Source organism: Macaca nemestrina, chromosome 8 (genome assembly GCF_043159975.1).
Source record: "Macaca nemestrina isolate mMacNem1 chromosome 8, mMacNem.hap1, whole genome shotgun sequence".
Lineage (NCBI taxonomy): Eukaryota > Metazoa > Chordata > Mammalia > Primates > Cercopithecidae > Macaca > Macaca nemestrina.
The window spans coordinates 112,848,694-112,867,623 of NC_092132.1; the positions used below are offsets into that span (position 1 = coordinate 112,848,694).

The 18,930-nt window shown below is 47.5% G+C and overlaps 1 protein-coding gene across 17 annotated transcripts in view; it reads left to right on the plus strand.

The window, feature by feature from the left end:
- LOC105476533 (ankyrin 1) overlaps positions 1 to 18,930 on the plus strand; it is a 244,720-nt gene that overhangs the window by 130,219 nt on the left and 95,571 nt on the right. For all 17 annotated transcript variants that reach the window (XM_011732528.2, XM_011732531.2, XM_011732532.2 and 14 more), the window contains exon 2: positions 8,075 to 8,176. In XM_011732528.2, the coding sequence (XP_011730830.2) occupies positions 8,075 to 8,176 (102 nt within the window). The remainder of the gene's footprint in view (positions 1 to 8,074; positions 8,177 to 18,930) is intronic.

Consider the following 18,930-nt stretch of genomic DNA (forward strand, 5'->3'; position numbering starts at 1 on the left):
GGCCCAGTGTTCACCTCTGTTTCTCCATCGTCAAGGGAGTAAAGGCAGGGCTACCCGGGTATGCTGGCTGGGGACAGCTGTCTTTCCTCATACCCCAGTGCAGCTCTCTGATTCCCCACGCACAAGCAGACAGCTCCACATCAGGGCTGCTGCCTGTCTTCTGGCTGGGCTGCAGGTCCCCCAGGAAAGGACCTGGAATCTCTTCCTGAGAGCTCTGACAGTGGCTATGTTAAAGAAACTGCATTTTGCTCCAACAAGACCCCTTGGGAAAGTGGTATTGCCTTATCACTGTTTACAGCAATTGGTATTAGCTCAGTTTCCATTCGCCTTTCTAGATAGGAATTTTGTACTAAAGATCTTGAGAAGGTCAGTCTGATTTGTTCTAGGGAAAACTTAGGCCACCCCAACCCCCTGAGAAGGTGTGAAGAGGCCCTGGGGTTCTCTCACCTGGGTCTGCCTGCCCGTGTTTCTGAACGTCCCCTGCTCATGGGTGACGACATGTTGACATTCTGCAGTGTGTTTCCGGCCCCTCCCTCCGAGGATACTGGAGCCCCCTCGCTCACCATGTATTGCTATATTAGTATCTGCTCAGGAAGTGCAAGTTTAATAATAGTCTGGGTGTCTCAGGTAACCAGGATTCACTACCCTTTCAGAGCAGGCCTGATGAGAACTTAATTCCTAGGAAGAATTCTGTTCCCTTCCTTCTCTTCCATTCCCTTCCCCCTGACATGGGCACAGCCTCCAAACCCAGGCAGAAGGCTTTCTCCAGCCAGAGCTGAACTGGAGAGGACCCTTATGAGCACTAAAAAATGACTAGGTCAGCACAGTGGTGCATACTTGTAATCCCAACATTTTGGGAGGCTGAGGTGGGAAGATTGCTTGAGGCCAGGAGTTCACCAGCCTGGGCAACATAGGGAGACCTTATCTCTAGAAAAAATAAAGAAATTAGCCAGGTGTGGTGGTGCACGCCTGTAGTTCCAGCTATTCGGGGAAAGGGGATGTTGAGGCAGGAGGATCTGTTGAGCCCGGGACTTTGAGGCTGCAGTGAGCTATAATTGCACTGCTGGGGGACCACTCTGAAAGAAAGAGGGAGACGCTATCTTGAAAGAAAGAAAGAAGGAAAGAAAGAGAGAGAGAAAGAAAAAGAAAGAAAGAAAGGAAGGAAGGAGAGAAAGAGAGAAAGAAAAAGAAAGAAAGAGAAAGAAAAAAGGGAAGGAGGGAGGGAAGGAAGGAAAGAAGGAAAGAAGAAAGGAAGGAAGGGATATGATTGGCTCAGGAAGCAGTATAGCACAATAGTTAAGAAGATGCTACATAGACTCAAACCCTGGCCATGCTACATATTAGCTGTGTGACTTTGGACAAGTTACTTTTCTGTGACTTGGTCACTTCATCTATAAAGAGGAGATAACAAAACACCTGCCTTGTGACATTATTCTGAGGAGTGAGTGAATCAATTTATGTGGCATGTTTAAAACCTAGGGAGAGCTTTGTGAAAGTAAACTTGTTTTGTTTTGAAAGGAAGTTCAGGCACATCACATTGATTAGGCAGCAGGGATGCAGGCACAGCAGAATGTCTGCTGTGTGCAGATCCCCGAACACGCACACAGGTAGAATTAAATTAAAATGAAGCTGGAGACAAGGAGAGGAAGAGACACCAGAAGACAGCTTTGGTGGGGTGCACAGCAAAGGTGCCAGTGCCTCATTGGTGACCGGGATTTGTGGACACGGTGGGTTAGTTTTCTGTATAGGATGAGCAGACCTCCTGGCCTCCCAATCTGGGAATGGATGAGCCTTGGTCAGGTTTGTATTTTGTTGCTGTTGTTTTTCGGGTCAGTATGCGCTCAGGTAAATATTTTGAATGGAACACATTGGATTCATTGGACACTCCTCCTGCCCTGTTGCATTTGTTGGATGTACCCAGGACAGGTCATTGAATTGGAGCAGTTGGACTAGACAGATGGGCAGTAGGGACTTAGCAGAACATGATGGTAAAGATGAGTGTCACATCCCAACAAGGGCCATTTGCTCTGTAGCTGAAATATTTCCTGGCCCTTAGGAAGTTCTCAATGAATACTCATGGAATGGATCCATGGGTGCATGCATGCACATATGACCCCTTTATAACACAATCACTTGATTGTTCAGATCAAGAGAGCAAGGACCTCTATTCTGAGTTATTGTTCTCTCTTTACCCTAGCAGGATATTGGTCTTGAAATAAGACCCCAGTAAATACATTGTAGAATTAAACTAAGTGATGTGTGGTTGCTACTGGGAGTGGCATCATTATCTGTAGTTCACCTCCCAGATGCCCTGAGGATCCTGCTGAGTCCTGACTACTCTACGTCTGTAGAAGACCAAAAAAAAAAAAAAAAAAAAAAGAAAGAAAGAAAAAGCTTTAGCAGTTGCACTTCACTGCTAACTATCTAGGTGACCTTAGCCAGTCACTTTACTTCCCCAGGCCTCAATTTTATCATCAGTGACAAGAAGGGCTGGAACTAGATGGTTCCTTTCTAGAGACCTGTCTTGGTCTGAATAGAGTGCTCAGGGACAGAGCCCAGACCTAGTGGGACCTCCCAGCATTTTTCTTCTGCCATGGATTAACTGTTTAATTGGCATGGGCATGTAGGCCTGCCCAGCCGCCCGCCTGTCAGGGCTGCCTGGACACCTTCAGGCTTGAAATTGCTGAGAACACCCTTGGGGTCAAGGGCAGTGGAAAGGCATATACTTCAGTGGGGTACCCCTGGATTGAATCACCCCAAGTGTTTATCTGCAGAACTTGGGCAAGTTATTAACCTCTCCAAATCTCAGTTTCATCACTTCTAAAATGGGGATAATAATTATACCTACCCACAGGTTGTGATGAGAATTAAAAGATATAATGCTGGTAATACATTTGACCCAATGGTTGGTATTATAATTTTAGTATTCTATTATGGCAGCGACAGAAACGGTTTAGCCTTCCTCAGTCAAGTCCAGATGGGGCTTCCCTTACCCTCTATGTATGTGGTTTTTTTTTTTTTTTTTTTTTTTTTTTTTTTTTTTTTTTTGAGACAGGGTCTCGCTCTGTTGCCTGGCTGGAGTGCAGTGTCGCAATCTCAGCTCACTGCAAACTCTGCCTCCCAGGTCCAAGTTGATTCTTCTGCCTCACACTCCCAAGTAGCTGGGATTACAGGCACGCACCACCACGCCCGGCTACTTTTTGTATTTTTAGTAGAGATTGGGTTTCACCATGTTGACCAGGCTGGTCTCTAACTCCTGGCCTCAAGTGATCCACCCGCCTCAGCCTCCCAAAGTGCTGAGATTACAGGAACCACCGCGCCCAGCCAGTTTGTCATAAATATTCTTCTTTGCTTCCTGGATTCAGTGCTTTGAACAGTCAAACAGTGTCATTAGCAGATATTGCGTCTATTTTTATCCACCCATTCTCAGGTTTTCAGCCTGAATTCCTATTATTGTGCCATAAATGGTAGTTAATTGGTGGGAGAAATGTCTCTTTAACACTCTTATTCTTGGGGAATAATATAGTGTTTTTCCTAGTAATTGAATCTAGACAGACTTTCTGAATCAGCAGGCATAAATAGACATTTATCTGAGAGACTAAACCTTGACTGGGTTTTCTCTGGAAACCCAGCTCATGCCTAGAGAGCCAACAGTTTGATCTTCATTTCTGAAATATTTCCTGCCCCACAGATGCCTTGCTGAGGAACCTAGGATGTGAATGTCATGTGCTTTAGGTCAAGGGAGGCCTCGCCCTAGCAGACACTTAATGCTCTGGAGGATTCAAAAGAGATAGAAGACTTGGTCGCTGCCCCAGGAAGCAAACAGTTTGGCTGGGGAGACAAGACTTGCCTGAATTAAATAGCTAGAGAAAGAGATATTTTAAGTGCATTAAAAAAAAAAAAAAACAAACAACCAAGCTCCTGTTTTGTGGTTTCTAGATTTAAAGATGAAATACTGAGTGTCTAAGCATAGTGTCATTCATGCAGGAAGTAGCCACCATCGGGGCCTTGAACAGAAGAAGGATTGGAATTAGCAAACCAGAGGGAGACAGAGCTTCAGGGCCCAGGGAGGAGGAACGTGCAGGCCAGGAGGTAGACAGAGCATGGGAATGTCACAGAGGACAAGGGAGGTGAGAAGGGGCTCCTGCCGCCATGGGGACAACGAGATGAGTGTGCTTTATGAGCAGGCAGCCACAGGGCTTGTACTTGAACTTGAGCTTACATCATAGAGGGCCCATGTGGGACCCGAGGTTGGGAAGGACTGGCAGGAAGTCAGGATTTGGGGAAGACCAGTGAGGCATTGATGGAGGAGGTTGGCTGGGAGGCAGAGGGAGGAAGCGGTACTTCTGCAGGCCTGGGGTTGTGGGTGGGGTTGGCGGGTGGTGTGGGGCAGCACCTGAATGTGGAGGGAGGAGCCCTGTCTGGAAGGCTGGAGAGCCCTACTGCTGACACCCTGGGGACTCCCTGTTTCAATGGTGAAGACGTGAAGCGCTGCTTTGGGGAGGAGGATGAGAGTTCTATTTGGTCTTCGGCTGTAGATTTGGAGTCTTCTGTGTTCAAGGGTGTTCAAGGGTGGTCATCACTAGTGTGTGCATGAGTTTCCCATGTCTGCTGTAACAAATCACCACACACTTAGTGGCTTAACACTACAGAGATGTGTTCTCTCAACATCTGGAGGCTGGAGGTCTAAATCAAGGCCTCCACAGGGTCACACTCCCTCCAGGGCTTCAGGGTCCTCTTCCATGAGCCTCCACCTCCCAGAGGTTCCTTGCTTCCTTGTGCATGGCTAAAGACACTCCAGTCTCTGGCTCTGTCTTCACATAGCTTCACCTCTGTGTGTGTGCATACATGTGTGTGCACATGTGTATATGTGTATGTCCACACGTGTGTGTGTGCACATGGGTCTCTGTGTGCACGTGTATGTGTGCATGTGTGTGTGTGTCTGTGCATGTGTGTATGTGTATGTGTGCATCTCTTGGTGTGCATGTGTGTGCATGCATCTGTATGTGTGCAAATCTGTGTGTGTGTGTGCATCTGTGTGTGCATGTTCATCTATGTGTGTGCATGTGTGCATGCACATATATGTGCATGCATGTCTGTGTGTGTGCATGTGTACATGTGTGCATGTGTGTCTTCTCCTTTTCTGTCTTTTATAAGGACATTTGTCATTGAATTTAGGGCCAGCCAAGGTAATCTAGGATGATCTCATCTCAAGATCCATGACTTAATTACATCTACAAAGACTTGTTTTTCAAATAAGGTCACCTTCACAGGTTCCAGGGATGAGAGTGTGGACGTATCTTTTGGGGGAGACCATTCAGCCCACTGCAGCATGTTTTTTTTTTTTTTTTAGGAGGGCACGTAGAGGAAGGAGACAAAGTGCCTGGGTGGAGAGAAAGCCACTGTGGGTCTTCTGTGGGAATGGCGTCACATGCTTCTCCCATTTGTGGCTTGTCACATGACTACTCTCACACCTTCAACTCAGCCTTGTATGCAACTATGCGCCAAGCACTATTTATTTCCTTTAAGCATCATGAAAAGGGGACAAGAAAGGCTTTACTCTCCCCAGCTTACAGATAAGGAAATAGAAGCTGAGGATGTCTAAGTACCCGAGGGCACTCAGCTAGACCCAGTGGAGTGGCTCTGAGTCTAGGCCACCGGCTCCAATGCCTGAGGACTGGACTTTAATCATTACATTTGTCTTTGTGAGTGTGTTAGCCTGTTCTCACACTGCTAATAAAGATGTACCCGAGACTGGGTAATTTATAAAGGAAAGAGGTTTAATGGACTGATAGTTCAACATGGCTGGGGAGGCCTCACAATCATGGCAAAAGATGAAGGAAGAGCAAAGGCATGTCTTACATGGCAGCAGGCAAGAAAGTATGTGCAGGGGATCTCTTCTTTATAAAACTATCAGATCTCATGAGACTTATTCACTATCATGAGAACAGCATGGGAAAAACCAGCCCCCATGATTCAAGTACCTCCCACCAGGTCCCTCCCAGGACATGTGGGAATTATGGGAGCTACAATTCAAGATGAGATTTAGGTGGGAACACAGCCAAACCATATCAATTAGTAAACTTTATTTTATTGTCCTCAGCTCTCACCCTCTCTGGCTGTCACTCATCTTTAAAGCAAACAGATGTTCCTGGGGGCAGGGTCTGAGCTGCATGGGGTGGGTGATGTAGCACCAGCTAAGGAACAGAAAGGCTTCACTCTCATTCAATAAATCTGGTGGGGGGCACCCGGTGTTAAAGCTGAGACCAAGCTGGCTGCAGAGCTGGGAGGTTCAGCTCATGAATTTTGGAGTCACACTGCCTGCATCTGAGTCCCAGCTGTGCTTCCTCCCTGCTGTGGGACGCTGCACGAGGCACTTCTGCTCTCTGTGCCTCAGCCCACTCATCTATAAAATGGGACTCTGCAATCCTACTTACCTCTTGGGTATTTAAAATTAGGATAAAATGCACATGTGTGCGTGTGCATGTGTGTGAATATATATTATTGTCATCCTTTGTTATACGTGGGAGATTTGTTCCAGAACCCACTGCAGATACCAAAATCCACAGATTCCTCAAGTTCCTCATATAAAGTGATAATGTGTTTGCATATAACCTACCCACATCCTCATATATACTTTAAATCATCTCTAGATTACTTATAATACCTAATGTACGTGTTTTGTAAATAATTGTTATACAGCATTGCTTTTCTGTATTACTTTTTTTTTTTTTGAGACAGAGTCTTGCTTTGTCACCAGGCTGGAGTGCAGTGGTGCGATCTTGGCTCACTGCAACCTCCACCTCCCAGGTTCAAGTGATTCTCCTGCCTCAGCCTCCTGAGTAGCTGGGACTACAGGCGCACATCACCACGCCCAGCTAATTTTTGTATTTTTAGTAGAGATGGGGTTTCACCATGGTGGCCAGAATTGTCTCAGTCTCTTGACCTCGTGATCCACCTGCTTCGGCCTCCCAAAGTGCTGGCATTACAGGTGTGAGCCACCACACCCGGCCTTCTGTTAGTATTCCTTTTTATTTTAGTATCGTTATTTTTATTTTCTTTTCCTGCAAATTTTCCATCCACGGTTGGTTGAATAAATGGGTTTGACTGTATATGTAAAGTGCTAATAATGGTTCTTAACACATAGTAAGTGCTATGTGCTATTTACTTAAAAAACAAAAACACAAGGCCGGACATGGTAGCTCATGCCTGTAATCCCAGCACTTTCAGAGGCCGGGACAGGAGGATTGCTTGAGCCCAGGAGTTCGAGACCAGCCTGGGGAACATAGTGAGACCCCATCTCTAAAAAGGAAAAACAGGCAAATAAAAACACAAAACAGTTCCAAAGAGCCCAGGCTTGGTTCCTTTGGTGCCTGCATTCATGACTCTTGGGGCCAGGGACCTCTGTGATATTGCAAACTCTTCGGCAAGACTGGAGCCCCCGAAACCTCAGAGCAAGGAGACACCAGGCTGTGCTGTGTGCTTGCCATTGGAATGGGCTCCCTCTCAAACGCTGATACTTCCTGAGTCCAAACCAAGAACATTTGGTTATAAAAATACCGAAAGGGGACCAGGCACGGTGGCTCAGGCCTGTAACCCCAACACTTTGGGAGACCAAGGTGGAAGGATCGCTTGAGCTCAGGAGTTTGAGACCAGCCTGAGCAACATAGTGATGCCCTGTCTCTATAAAAAAGTTTTAAAAAAATAATTGGGCATGGTGGTGCACACCTGTAGTCCCAGCTACTTGGGAGGATCTCTTGAGCCCAGGAATTCAAGGCTGCAGTGAACTGTGCTTGTGCCACTGCACTCCAGCAGCCTGGGTGACAGAGTAAGACTCTCTTAAAAAAACAAAAACGAAAAACCACGGGAAAGGAGGCCTGGGTGTGAAGGCGGTTCACCCCAAGAACAGTCCAACCAGGGGCTCTAGGGCTCCTGTGCACACCTGGTGTCACTGTGGGCACCAGGGTGCCACATCAGAGGATGCAGGGGCTTCTGCAGGGGCCTGGGGCTTGAATGGGGCAGTGAAGTCATTAATATACCCAGGACACTCAATGCCTGTTGTTTTTCCTCACAGGCCGATGCTGCTACCAGCTTTCTGAGAGCAGCAAGATCAGGTAACTTGGACAAAGCTTTGGATCACCTGCGGAATGGGGTAGACATTAACACCTGTAACCAGGTAAGCAGGATGGAGGCAGGCCTGTTGTCTCTGAAGAGTAGCTCTTGCCTGATGCCATTTCCTGAGAGCTTTGAAACTGCCTCTATTAACCTTTTCCCAGTGGCCTCAAAACTCCCCCATGGCTTCTGCCTGCGGAAGGCCCTAACCTTGCTGTTTCCACTTCTGCCGTGGCCCAGGGCCCCACAGAGAAGTGCTGATGCCTGAACAGTGTGGGCGAGGCCCGCATAGATCCCCTGCAGTCTCCTCGCTTAGAAGTTCCAGTCAGTCCCTGCTGTTGTCTTAGAATATGTGGCCTTTGAATTGGGGCAGGAGGAAGAGCCTTTGAAAGATACTGTGTCAGTAGGGACGTTCAGTCTCCTTTGTCCACCGGCAGTCTGTGTGGGTTCTCGGCTAGCCTGAGAAGAAAGTCGGGGAATGAGGCCCCGCTTTGGTCAGGTGCTGACAAAGGCAGGTGGGCTTGGGTTGAGGGTGGCGGGGCTGGCACAGAGGCTGGCACTCCAGGGCTCCTGAGTGACACAGCTGAGCCTTAGCTTCAGGAGGGGCTGGCTAGGAAACAAAATGTGTTCGGGTTGGGTTGGAGGGCAGAGACTCAGGCTTGGAGCCAAAGATCCAGGAACTGACTGAATAGAGAGGAAATGACCCTCCAGGAAGGGAACAGGTGTGCGGTTTGGGCTTGTGGATTGGTGACAGGTTTTGTTTGTTTGTAGATACTTGCCTGCCAATTAAGTTGTTTAGTTACACATGCTAATTGTTTCTAATTTAGAATACACTTATCCATTGCGACCTTTTTAAAACCATCTTAGCCATTAAAAATGTGTTCTTAATTGTGGTAAAATATACAGCATAGAATTTCCTGTCTTAACCATTTTTCGGCATACGATTCAATGGGATTAAGTCCATTCATATTATCCTGTAACCATCATCATCTCCAGAACTCTTTTCATGTTGCAAAACTGAAACTCTGTACTCTTTAAACACTTACGCTTCATTTCCGACTACTCCCCAGCCCCTGGTGACCACCCTTCAACTTCCAATCTCTACGAATTATTATAGGGACCTCACAGAAGCAGAATCCTGCTATATTTGTACTTTTGTGACTGACTTCTTTTATTTAGCATAATGTCTTCATGGTTCCTCTGTACTTTAGTGGCTCGTATGACTTTTCCAAGCTAGCAGGGCCAGATTTTCTGAATGTAGGTTAACTTTTCCATGGGCCACATGCCTCTGTCCTACCCCCTCATCTACAGTTTCCCTACCCTTCCTGCCCCTGTTTAAAATGCAAAATACCGTCTGGTGCAGTGGCTCACACCTGTAATCCCAGCACTCTGGGAGGCTGAGGCGGGCAGATCACCTGAGGTCAGGAGTTTGAGACCAGCCTGGCCAACGTGGAGAAACCCCATCTCTATTAAAAATACAAAAATTAGCTGGGCGTGGTGGTGCATGCCTGTAATCCCAGCTACTTGGGAGGCTGAGACAGGAGAATTGCTTGAACCCAGGAGGCAGAGGTTGCAGTGAGCCCAGATCATGCCATTGTACTCCAGCCTGGGTGACAGAGCGAGACTCCATCTCAAAAATAAAATAAAATAGACTGGGCGTGGTGGCTCACACCTGTAATCCCAGCACTTAGGGAGGCCGAGGTGGGCAGATCACAAGGTCAAGAGTTCAAGACTAGCCTGGCCAATATGGTGAAGCCCTGTCTCTACTAAAAATACTAAAATTAGCCGGGCATGGTGGTGCACGCCTATAGTCCTAGCTACTTGGGAGGCTGAGGCAGAAGAATTGCTAGAACCCAGGAGATGGAGATTGCAGTGAGCTGAGATCGCACCACTGCATTCCAGCCTGGGCAACAGAGTGAAACTCTGTCTCAAAAAAATAATAATAATAAATAATAAATAAGTAAGTAAGTAAATAAATAAATAAAATGCAAAGTACTACCTGCCCCTACTCCTAGGACTGAGACCCCATTTGGATTAAGATGGTCTTGCAGTGGCAGAAATTCACAGCTAAAAGATCAGAGAGAATGGAGCAGTGTGGTGTGTGATAGGAAACAGAAGTAGGTGTGTGATAGGAAGCAAAGCCTCTGGCAGTGCACTTTAGAGGGAAAGTGAGGTATGTGGACCTGACTGGAATTTGCAAACTGGATGAGGGACCAGGCCCTCCACCCCTTTTCTCATCCCTCCACCCAGAAATGCCAACATCCACATATCCACAGCCCAAAGGACATTGTGGTGGTTGTAACCAAGCATCCGCTCAGGCTGACCTTTGCACAGCAGGTTGAAAGTCTGAGCCCATTTTTTGATGCCAAGAGGTGGATGCAGCAAAGTCTGGGGGCAGGGTGAGGGTCCTGGTGTGAGAGTTGTTCGGGAGACAGGGTCTGGGACCTTCTTAGCACCACACCTCCAAAAGCAGCTGCACAGGCTCCAGCTGTGTTGCCCCAGCCCCCCATAGGCAGGGGGATTGCTCACTCTCTCCACCTGGGATGTGTTCTTGGGCTTGCAGAGATGCACACCTGGAGGCTTTCTTTGTTCTTGCTATGACTGGAGAATTGCAGATGTGTTTCTCTGCAGTGCAGTTCTCAGTGGAGGTGAATCACACCTTCAGAGGCCTTCCAAGGGTTAAGATTTTAGCTGTCAAAGGAATCCATTCAGCTAAAATGGGGACAACTGAACGTGTGTGAGACTTGAGCCAGGACTCATTTTCTGTGTGAAATTGGAAGATTTTGATGCCACCCGGGGAATAGCTATGTCCTGATTGGTCTCCCGTTGGAGAGGCCTTGGTGTAACTGCCTTGTCACTCTGCCTTCTCTCCTCAGAGCACCTCTTCAGTTCATTTTGGGCTCAGAGAGCAGCAAGCACTGAGGCATTATTTGCACTTTATTGACACCATTTCCGATCGGCTCAGCGCCAGTGACAAGTGGCTGTCAGCCCTGCTTGAGGTTGAGGGGAGGCTCCTGCCTCAGACTCAAGACTGCAGTCCTGGCTAAGCCTGGCCTCTCTTTCAAAGAGGATACTGCTGCAAGTTAGGCAATGAGTGTCAGAAGGGAACGAAAGGATGCATCGAGCGCAAAGCCCCTTGCTGCTGGTTAATTCCCACAGCTGCCAGATGTGGCCCTGTTGGTCCCTGTCTTATGGTCTATGGCTGAGCAGGACAGGTAGCTGCGGGTGACTGCGCCTGGAAAGGAGCTGATCAGGGTTCTCTGAACCTCATTCTGGTTGCACAGGGCAGTTTGGTTTTGCTGTTGGCGGGACAGTCCTGGTAGTGGGGGAAGGACTCCAGTGACTGAACCCATGCCTGCATGAAACCCACGAGTGCACCCAGCCGGACGATCCTGCATCTGCTTAATGTGCACAGGGCCAGCCTCTTAATGCTACTAGAGCTTTCTGCTCTTTAAAACACGCATAAAAGCAAGCTGTTGTCCCGGGGTCATGGCAAGATAATTTGCTTTCTGCTTGAATCTTCTGAGCTGATGGACTGTGGTGGTGGTAACAGGGCAAATACTTATCCTTACATAAGTAACACACTTTCAAATAGTATGTTTTTGTGGAAAGAATGCATACTGTTTGCCATAATAGGAAGTAATTAAGTAGTGTAGAAAGAGGAACTCTTGGCTTATATAAGAGACGTCTGAATATTCAGGGCAGTTCCTTGTTGCATAGACTGTGCCTACTAATGTTCTATCATCATTATCATTACCATGTCTACAGGAAAGAAGAAATTTATATGTAAGAACACACACATGCATGCATACATGAGCCCCCTTATATGAATGCCAATTTTAAAATTTATTGTTTGCATTTTAGATGGCTGTGTCCAATGTACTTCCTGTGCATCTCCACATGTATATGGAGAGCTGGGCTGAAGGAATAGAATAATTTCATTTTAAAATCATGGTCCTTATCCACTCTGAACTGTAATCTATTGGCAGTGACAGCTATTAATCAAATAATGACATAAACAGATATGCATACCAAAAACTATGTTAGGAACCATGAATGGAAGGCAGAGAGTATATGAGAGGACTTCCTTAGAGTCAGAGGTCAGAGAAGGCTACCATGAGGAAGAAACAGCTGAGCTGAGGGAGGAGCAGGGGCGAATGAGATGAAGCGAGGGAGAATATGCTGGTCTTAGAGAGCAGCCTGTGCAAAGCCCCAGAGGCAGGGAAAGGAGCAGAGGGTTGAAGGAAGGCCAGAGTGGGCGCAGTGCAGACAGCACAAGAGGCCAGGCGAGGTGGAGCTGGGATCATGCTAGAGCTTACAGGTAGGGGCGAGAGTCACAACATTCAGCGACTGAGACAGGGACATAAAGATGGGAACAGGAGACACTGGGAACTATGGGTGGGGGAGGGCGGGAGGAGGGCATGGGTGGAAAAACTAACTATTGGGTACTGTGTTCACTACCTGAGTGACAGGATCATACGTCCTCCAAACCTCAGCGTCATGTAGTACATTCATGTAACAAACCTGCACAGGTACCCCTGAATCTAAACTAGAAGTTGAAATTATAAACAACTGGGACAGCGTGCCTCTGGGCCAGAGCAGTGTGTGTGCATGCATGTGTGTGCTCACCAGCTGCACCAGACGTTAACCCTATAGTTGCTGACTGAAGGGAAGAGGCCTGGGTGGGGGACCGCAGCCAGAGCAGCAGGGATGGGGTACTTAAGAGCCTGCAGCAGGCCAGCGCAATGGCTCATGCCTGTAATCCCAGCACTTTGGGAGGCCAAGGTGGGTGGATCACCTGAGGTCAAGTGTTTGAGATCAGCCTGGCCAACATGGTGGAACTATTTAGTCTCTACTAAAATAAAAAAAATTAGCCGGGCATGATGGCAGGCACCTGTAATTCCAGCTACTTGGGAAGCTGAGGCAGGAGAATCTCTTGAACCCAGGAGGCAGAGGTTGTGGTGAGCCAAGATCGAGCCACTGCACTCCAGCTTGGGCAACAGAGCAAGACTCTGTCTCAAAAAAAAAAAAAAAAAAAAGCCTGCGGCAGTGGCCACTGACCTGGAGGAGTGGGGCATTTCAGCATTTAACACCTGCGCAGCTGTATTGCTGTGTCCTGGTTGAATATTCCCCCCTTGCAGAAGCCACATGAAGGATTCCAGTCTTTCTCCCGAGCATAGAGGAAAGTGAACCACAGACTGAAGCACAGGAGTGACGTGATTAAGGGTGTGCTTTAAAGGGTCTCACTGGCTACCTCATGGAAAACAGGTGGAGGGCCCAGTGGTGCAGTGGGGGAGCCTGTGTGAGCCCAGCAGCACCGGAGGGATGTATGGGCAGCTTAGATGAGGGTCGTGGCTGTGGAGATGGAGCAAAGCCAAGCAGGCTTGGGTGATGGGTTGGATGGGGCACTGAGGGGAAGGAGACTTGAGAATGACCTTCGGAGGACTGGCTTCCATGGCAGGTGGGTGGTGGCACCATCCGCTAAATGAGAGATGCTGGGAGTGGACCGGTGTGTGGAAACATGGGGGAGGAGTCAAAAGCAGAGCTGTGTCCAGATCCCGGTAAGGAGGCTCTGAGGAATCCAAGCAGAAATATATAGTAAGCAGTTGGATATTTGAGCCTGGAATTCAGATAAGAGGTCCAGCCCAAAGATAGATATTTGGAAGTCATTCAGCCTTCGAGGAAGTCAAGTGCTGGCGGGGGCTGATGAGAGCAGGGAGGAAGGGCATGTTGAATATACTCCCACTCGCCTGTGTGGGGTCATTCCACAGCACTCATTAAGCACCCACTCTGTGCCAGGCCTATTCTAGGCACTGAACAAGACAGACAAAATAGTCTGCGTGCTGGTGGCCTGTGCGTGCTGGTGAAGGAAATAGACAATAGCTAAGAGGATGGGCACATACCTGAAGTCAGCTGACGGGAGACGCTGGGGAGGAGGAAGGTCAAGGTGCCTATTTCAGTGAGGTGGTCGGAGGGCTGTCTAGGGAGACAACTTTTAAGAGGCCTGGAAGAAGTAAGGGAGAGAGCCATGTGGTTTCTGGGGAACAGCATTCTTGGGAGAGCAGAAAACACGTGCAAAGGCCCTGGGACAGGAGTGACAGTGGTTTGCTTGGGGAACAGTGAGGCTGGAGTTGAGTGATGGAAGGGAAGGTGGTAGGCAGTGGGGTGGGAGGAGTGCCTGGGGCCAGATCAAGGAGGGCTTGCATTGGTGAGGGTTTAGATTTTGCCATAAGGGTGAAGTCATTTGATGGTGTTACACAAGAGATGCTTATGCTGATGGAGGTTTCTAAACAATTGCCCTTGCTGCTGTGTGGAGGACAGACTCGGGGCACAGGGACAGGAGCAGCAAGACTGGTGAGGAGGCTGGTGTGGGGGGCAAGGTGGAACCCCGTGGTGGCTTTGAATAAGGGGGAGAGAAGAGAGGTGGGGAGGCCAGAGGACTTGTTGCCCAGGCTTGGAGTGTCATCACCTGAGATGTGGTAGTCTGAGCACACATTTTACCGGGGCCCCTTACGCAGCCCAGGACTGGGTCATTCTTGCTGCTGGAGCAGCCACATAGCAATGGGTTGGTAGATTCCATCTTAGCTCAACAGCCACTGTGAAGACAGCCCTGATCCCCATAGCTTGAAGCCGTCCCTGCCTTTGTGATGTGTCAGTACCTCTCTTAAGGCTTAAGCCTAGCCGGCCCCACTATGTGGCGTGGTAACATTGAGCAGGTCTTCCCTCTCCTGGTGGGCTCCATGCTGCAGGAAGGCAAAGCCCATAACTGGGGACTCTGTTTCTCCACAGCACCTGGCATAGGATGTGTCCTATATTAGATGCTCTGGCATTTGTCTTCATAAATGGCCACATAATTGTGCACAGACCAGTATTAGCTTCACATGCTCAGTTTCCAGAATTATTGTTAGATTGATATCAAATCAATTTTTTTTTCTCATGGAGACTATAGCAATACAAAAATACTTTCTGGGATGACATAACTGACTATATACATTAATGAGTCAACCAAATAAAATAAAACTAGAAAAGACCAGTGCCAGCCTGTGTCCCCTGAATTCCTACAATTGTCAGATTGACGTGGATGCTCCACTGGGGGCTGTGAGCTGGAATCCCAGGGGCAAAAAGCCTCACGGTTTTAGTTTTCTGCTCTATTCCGATGACGCTGACACTTGCTGGTTCATTTGGCCTTCCTGATAGGAAAGAAAGAGCTTGAGGCTCCAGGAGATAATTTTCCATGAAGAGGAGAAGCCTTGTCATCTGCGACTCAGTGTAAGGCAGAGTTAAAAGTGAGGACTTCCCAGAGCAGCCCAGGCGCCGTTGGTCCTCTTTGCCTGTCTCATTTTTCTCCATAGTGCTTGCTACTGCCTGCCTTCATATGCATGTATGTGTCTGCTTATTTTTGTCTTCACTAAATTGTAGGCATCTTAAGGGGAGAGGGCTTTGCTTTCCTCATTGCTCCATATCAGGATCCTGCTTAACCTGTAGTAGGTGCTCATAACTCCGTTGACAGACTGAATAAAAAGGAAAAAAAAAAAGCAGCGATGTTGTTTGCTGTAGCTATGAATGGTGAAAGCTTATATATTTTATACTTAGACCACGTAGGAACTAGACTAAGCACCATCACTTTGTAAGAGTCTTGTGCAATCGTGCATACTTAGGATAATGACTCCTGCAATAAGCACGGCTCAGATGCTGACATTAGCCCCACAGATCGAGTATTTGGCAATATTTGCTGCAGCGTCCAGAAGCTCGACCATCTGAATGATCACAAAAGCATAAACAATTTCCAGTGCAAAAGCCCACTGAAAGTACCTGAAACCATGCCAGTTCCCCGGATGTGCCCTAAATTTCCACATGTGCATTAGGAAGCCCTATTATTGTTGGGCTCTTGTTTATCTTGAAGGTAAACGGTTGCCGGCATTAGGAATAAATGGAGCACCTATAACAATAATTTCTGCTACAGTGTAGTATTTTCTATAGCAGCCAAATGCCAAGTCTTTTGATCAGGATTTCTTGGGCTCCAGTGATGGTGGTAATTACGACCTTTCCACGCTATAGAATCTTAGGGCTTAGTGGAACTCACGGCATTCAATTTTCATTTTATAGCTCAGGAAACTGAGGTCTAGAAGTTACTTCTGAATATCTTATGCTGTATTACTTTGGATTTGGTGAGTTGGGCTTAAGAAGTCCAAGATGAGGCTGGGCGCGGTGGCTCATGCCTGTAATGCCAGCACTTTGGGATGCCGAGGTAGGCAGATCACCTGAGGCTGGGAGTTCGAGACCAGCCTGACCAACATAGAGAAACCCCATCTCTACTAAAAATACAAAATTAGCTGAGCGTTGTGACGCATGCCTGTAATCCCAGCTACTCGGGAGGCTGAGGCACAAGAATCACTTGAACCTGGGAGGCAGAGGTTGTGGTAAGCTGAGATTGCACCACTGCACTCCAGCCTGGGCAACAAGAGCGAAACTCTGTCTCAAAAAAAAAAAAAAAAAAGAAAAAAAAAGAAGTACAAGATGAGGCCAGGCACAATAGCTCACACCTGTAATCCCAGCACTTTGGGAGGACGAGGCAGGTGGATCACCTGAGGTCAGGAATTCGAGACCAGCCTGACCAACAAGGTGAAACCCCGTCTCTACTAAAAATAAAAAAATTAGCCGGGCATTGGTGGTGGATGCCTACAATTTCAGCTACTTGGGAGTCTGAGGCAGGAGAACCACTTGAACCTGGCAGAAGTTGCAGTGAGCCAAGATTGCACCACTGCAGGCCTGGGCAACAGAGCAAGACTCCATCTCAAAAACAAACAAACAAACAAACAAACAAAAAATCCAAGATGAAATTTCTCTGCTCATTCATTTATTCTGCAAACACGTATTGATCAATTACAATGACCCGTGCACCATGCTAGAGACTAGGGCTAACCAGGACGAGTAAATTCATGCCCTGTTCTCAAAGAACTCGGAGGCAGGTAAAAGGTCCAGCTTGTAGATAAAAGATTACAAATTCAGTATTGTAAGTGCCATCCTGAAGGAGTACAGGAGATGTTTTTGTCCGTGTAATCATTCATTCAACAAATATTTTTTGAGCTGTTCTAATGTTCCAAGAGCCAGCCAGTCAAAGATGAGCAGGTCCCGGGACCTGCTCTTACATCGTTTCTGGTCTAAGGGTAATGGCTGGCCTGCTAATGAGTCAGAGAAAGGTCGTGAAGGAAGGAGTCTCCTAGTAGAGAACTGGGAAACAGGAATTGCTGTGAGAAGGAACGGACTGCAAAGGTTGGAGTGCCAAAGGGCACTGGGGCAGGGGGCAGTTTGGTGGAGATTGGGGTACATGAAATGAAAGAGGGTGAGGATGGTGGTCGATCCATCTTAGGAGGTTAGAGCTAGATCTGTATAGATCTAGAACCTGGCACCTTTCTCTGTCGTCGTTTTTTTCTTAGGAACTGTTGACAAGCATAGAAAAATGTATTAAACTACATAGCTCTCTGATCCTACCTGCACCCCCAAAACACACAGAAAGCCTTCCTAATATGATGGTGTTGTGGTATTAAAGCTTCTTTAGACTTGCTGCCTTGGTGCAGCTCTGGAATAATGATGAGGAAGAGAAAATGTTTCACTGGAGCCCTCACCTGGGAAATGAGTGTTCTGTGTTAAATAGTTAAACCAGATATGCAGTTAGGTGCCCCTATGCCTGGCACCTAGTGCCTGCTCCACCATTAATGCTCACATTACCCTGAGGGTTGTTTAGAGCAGGTGCTTGACCAGGGAGGCTGGGGAGACTCAGAGAGGTGAAGAGCCTCAGAGCCCAGGACTGAGACGCCCAGCCCAAGCCTCTGTACTTACCCAGAGGATGGATTTGACACTGCGCAGCAAGCCTGTTATTGCTCTGGGTGATCTGCCCCAGACTGATTTCATTTTCCCTTCCTCTGCAACCAAGGAAGAGCTAGTTGACCAGTTCAGTTACATAAAAATCTTCATTTGTAGTCACAGCAGCGACATTCCGTGGAATCCTAGGGACTAGGCAAAGGGTGACTAGCACCTTCAGGAATGATCGGAACATAGTGCAAGGAAAGCACGCTCTCTAAACTCCACTTTATGCTTTCATTGCTCTAGGAATTTAGAATATGAAGACCAGATGTGATCTTCATAGTGCTGAGAGACTAAGAAAAAAGATAGGCTTGTGTGTGGTTCCATGAAAGTGCATTCAATTCTGCAAACTCTTATGCACCAGGCTCCATGCTAGGACCTGATTACCAAGGTGAGCAAAACACAGGATCTCAAAAAATTCAGGCCTTTGGGATAGACAGACACAAGCACAGATAAATGCAATTCTGTGTGATGAGGGTCTTGAGAGAGTTATCAAGGGCCATGGGAACATGGCCAAGAAAGCAATCCACTTTTAGGGGGCTGGAAATAGGGTACAGTGTGGCAAAGAGAGCGGACAGGGAAAGTCACAGGCAAAATGACACTGGGTCTGGGCCTTGAGGAAGATTCGCCTCTCTGGTTGTTAGAGGAAATGCTGAAAGCAGATCCCATGGTTGTGATGAGACTAGAGGAGGAATGAGAATTGGCCGCGATTGTTTGCATTCTACTGTGACTTCTTTGGTGTAAATCCTTTCTGTCCGTTTTGACAAGCCTTGGCTCTGATTTTAACTCTCTTACGTTCCCCGAAACCACTGTTAACAGTTTATATGAATCTTGGCATATTTTTTTCTGTACATGCAAAACACATGGCTTAACTGTTTTCTGCAAGCTGTTACGTTGTCTTATTCTTGGAATTGTGGAATTCAGAGGAAACTAGAAGCTCAGAGCAGTTTTGTC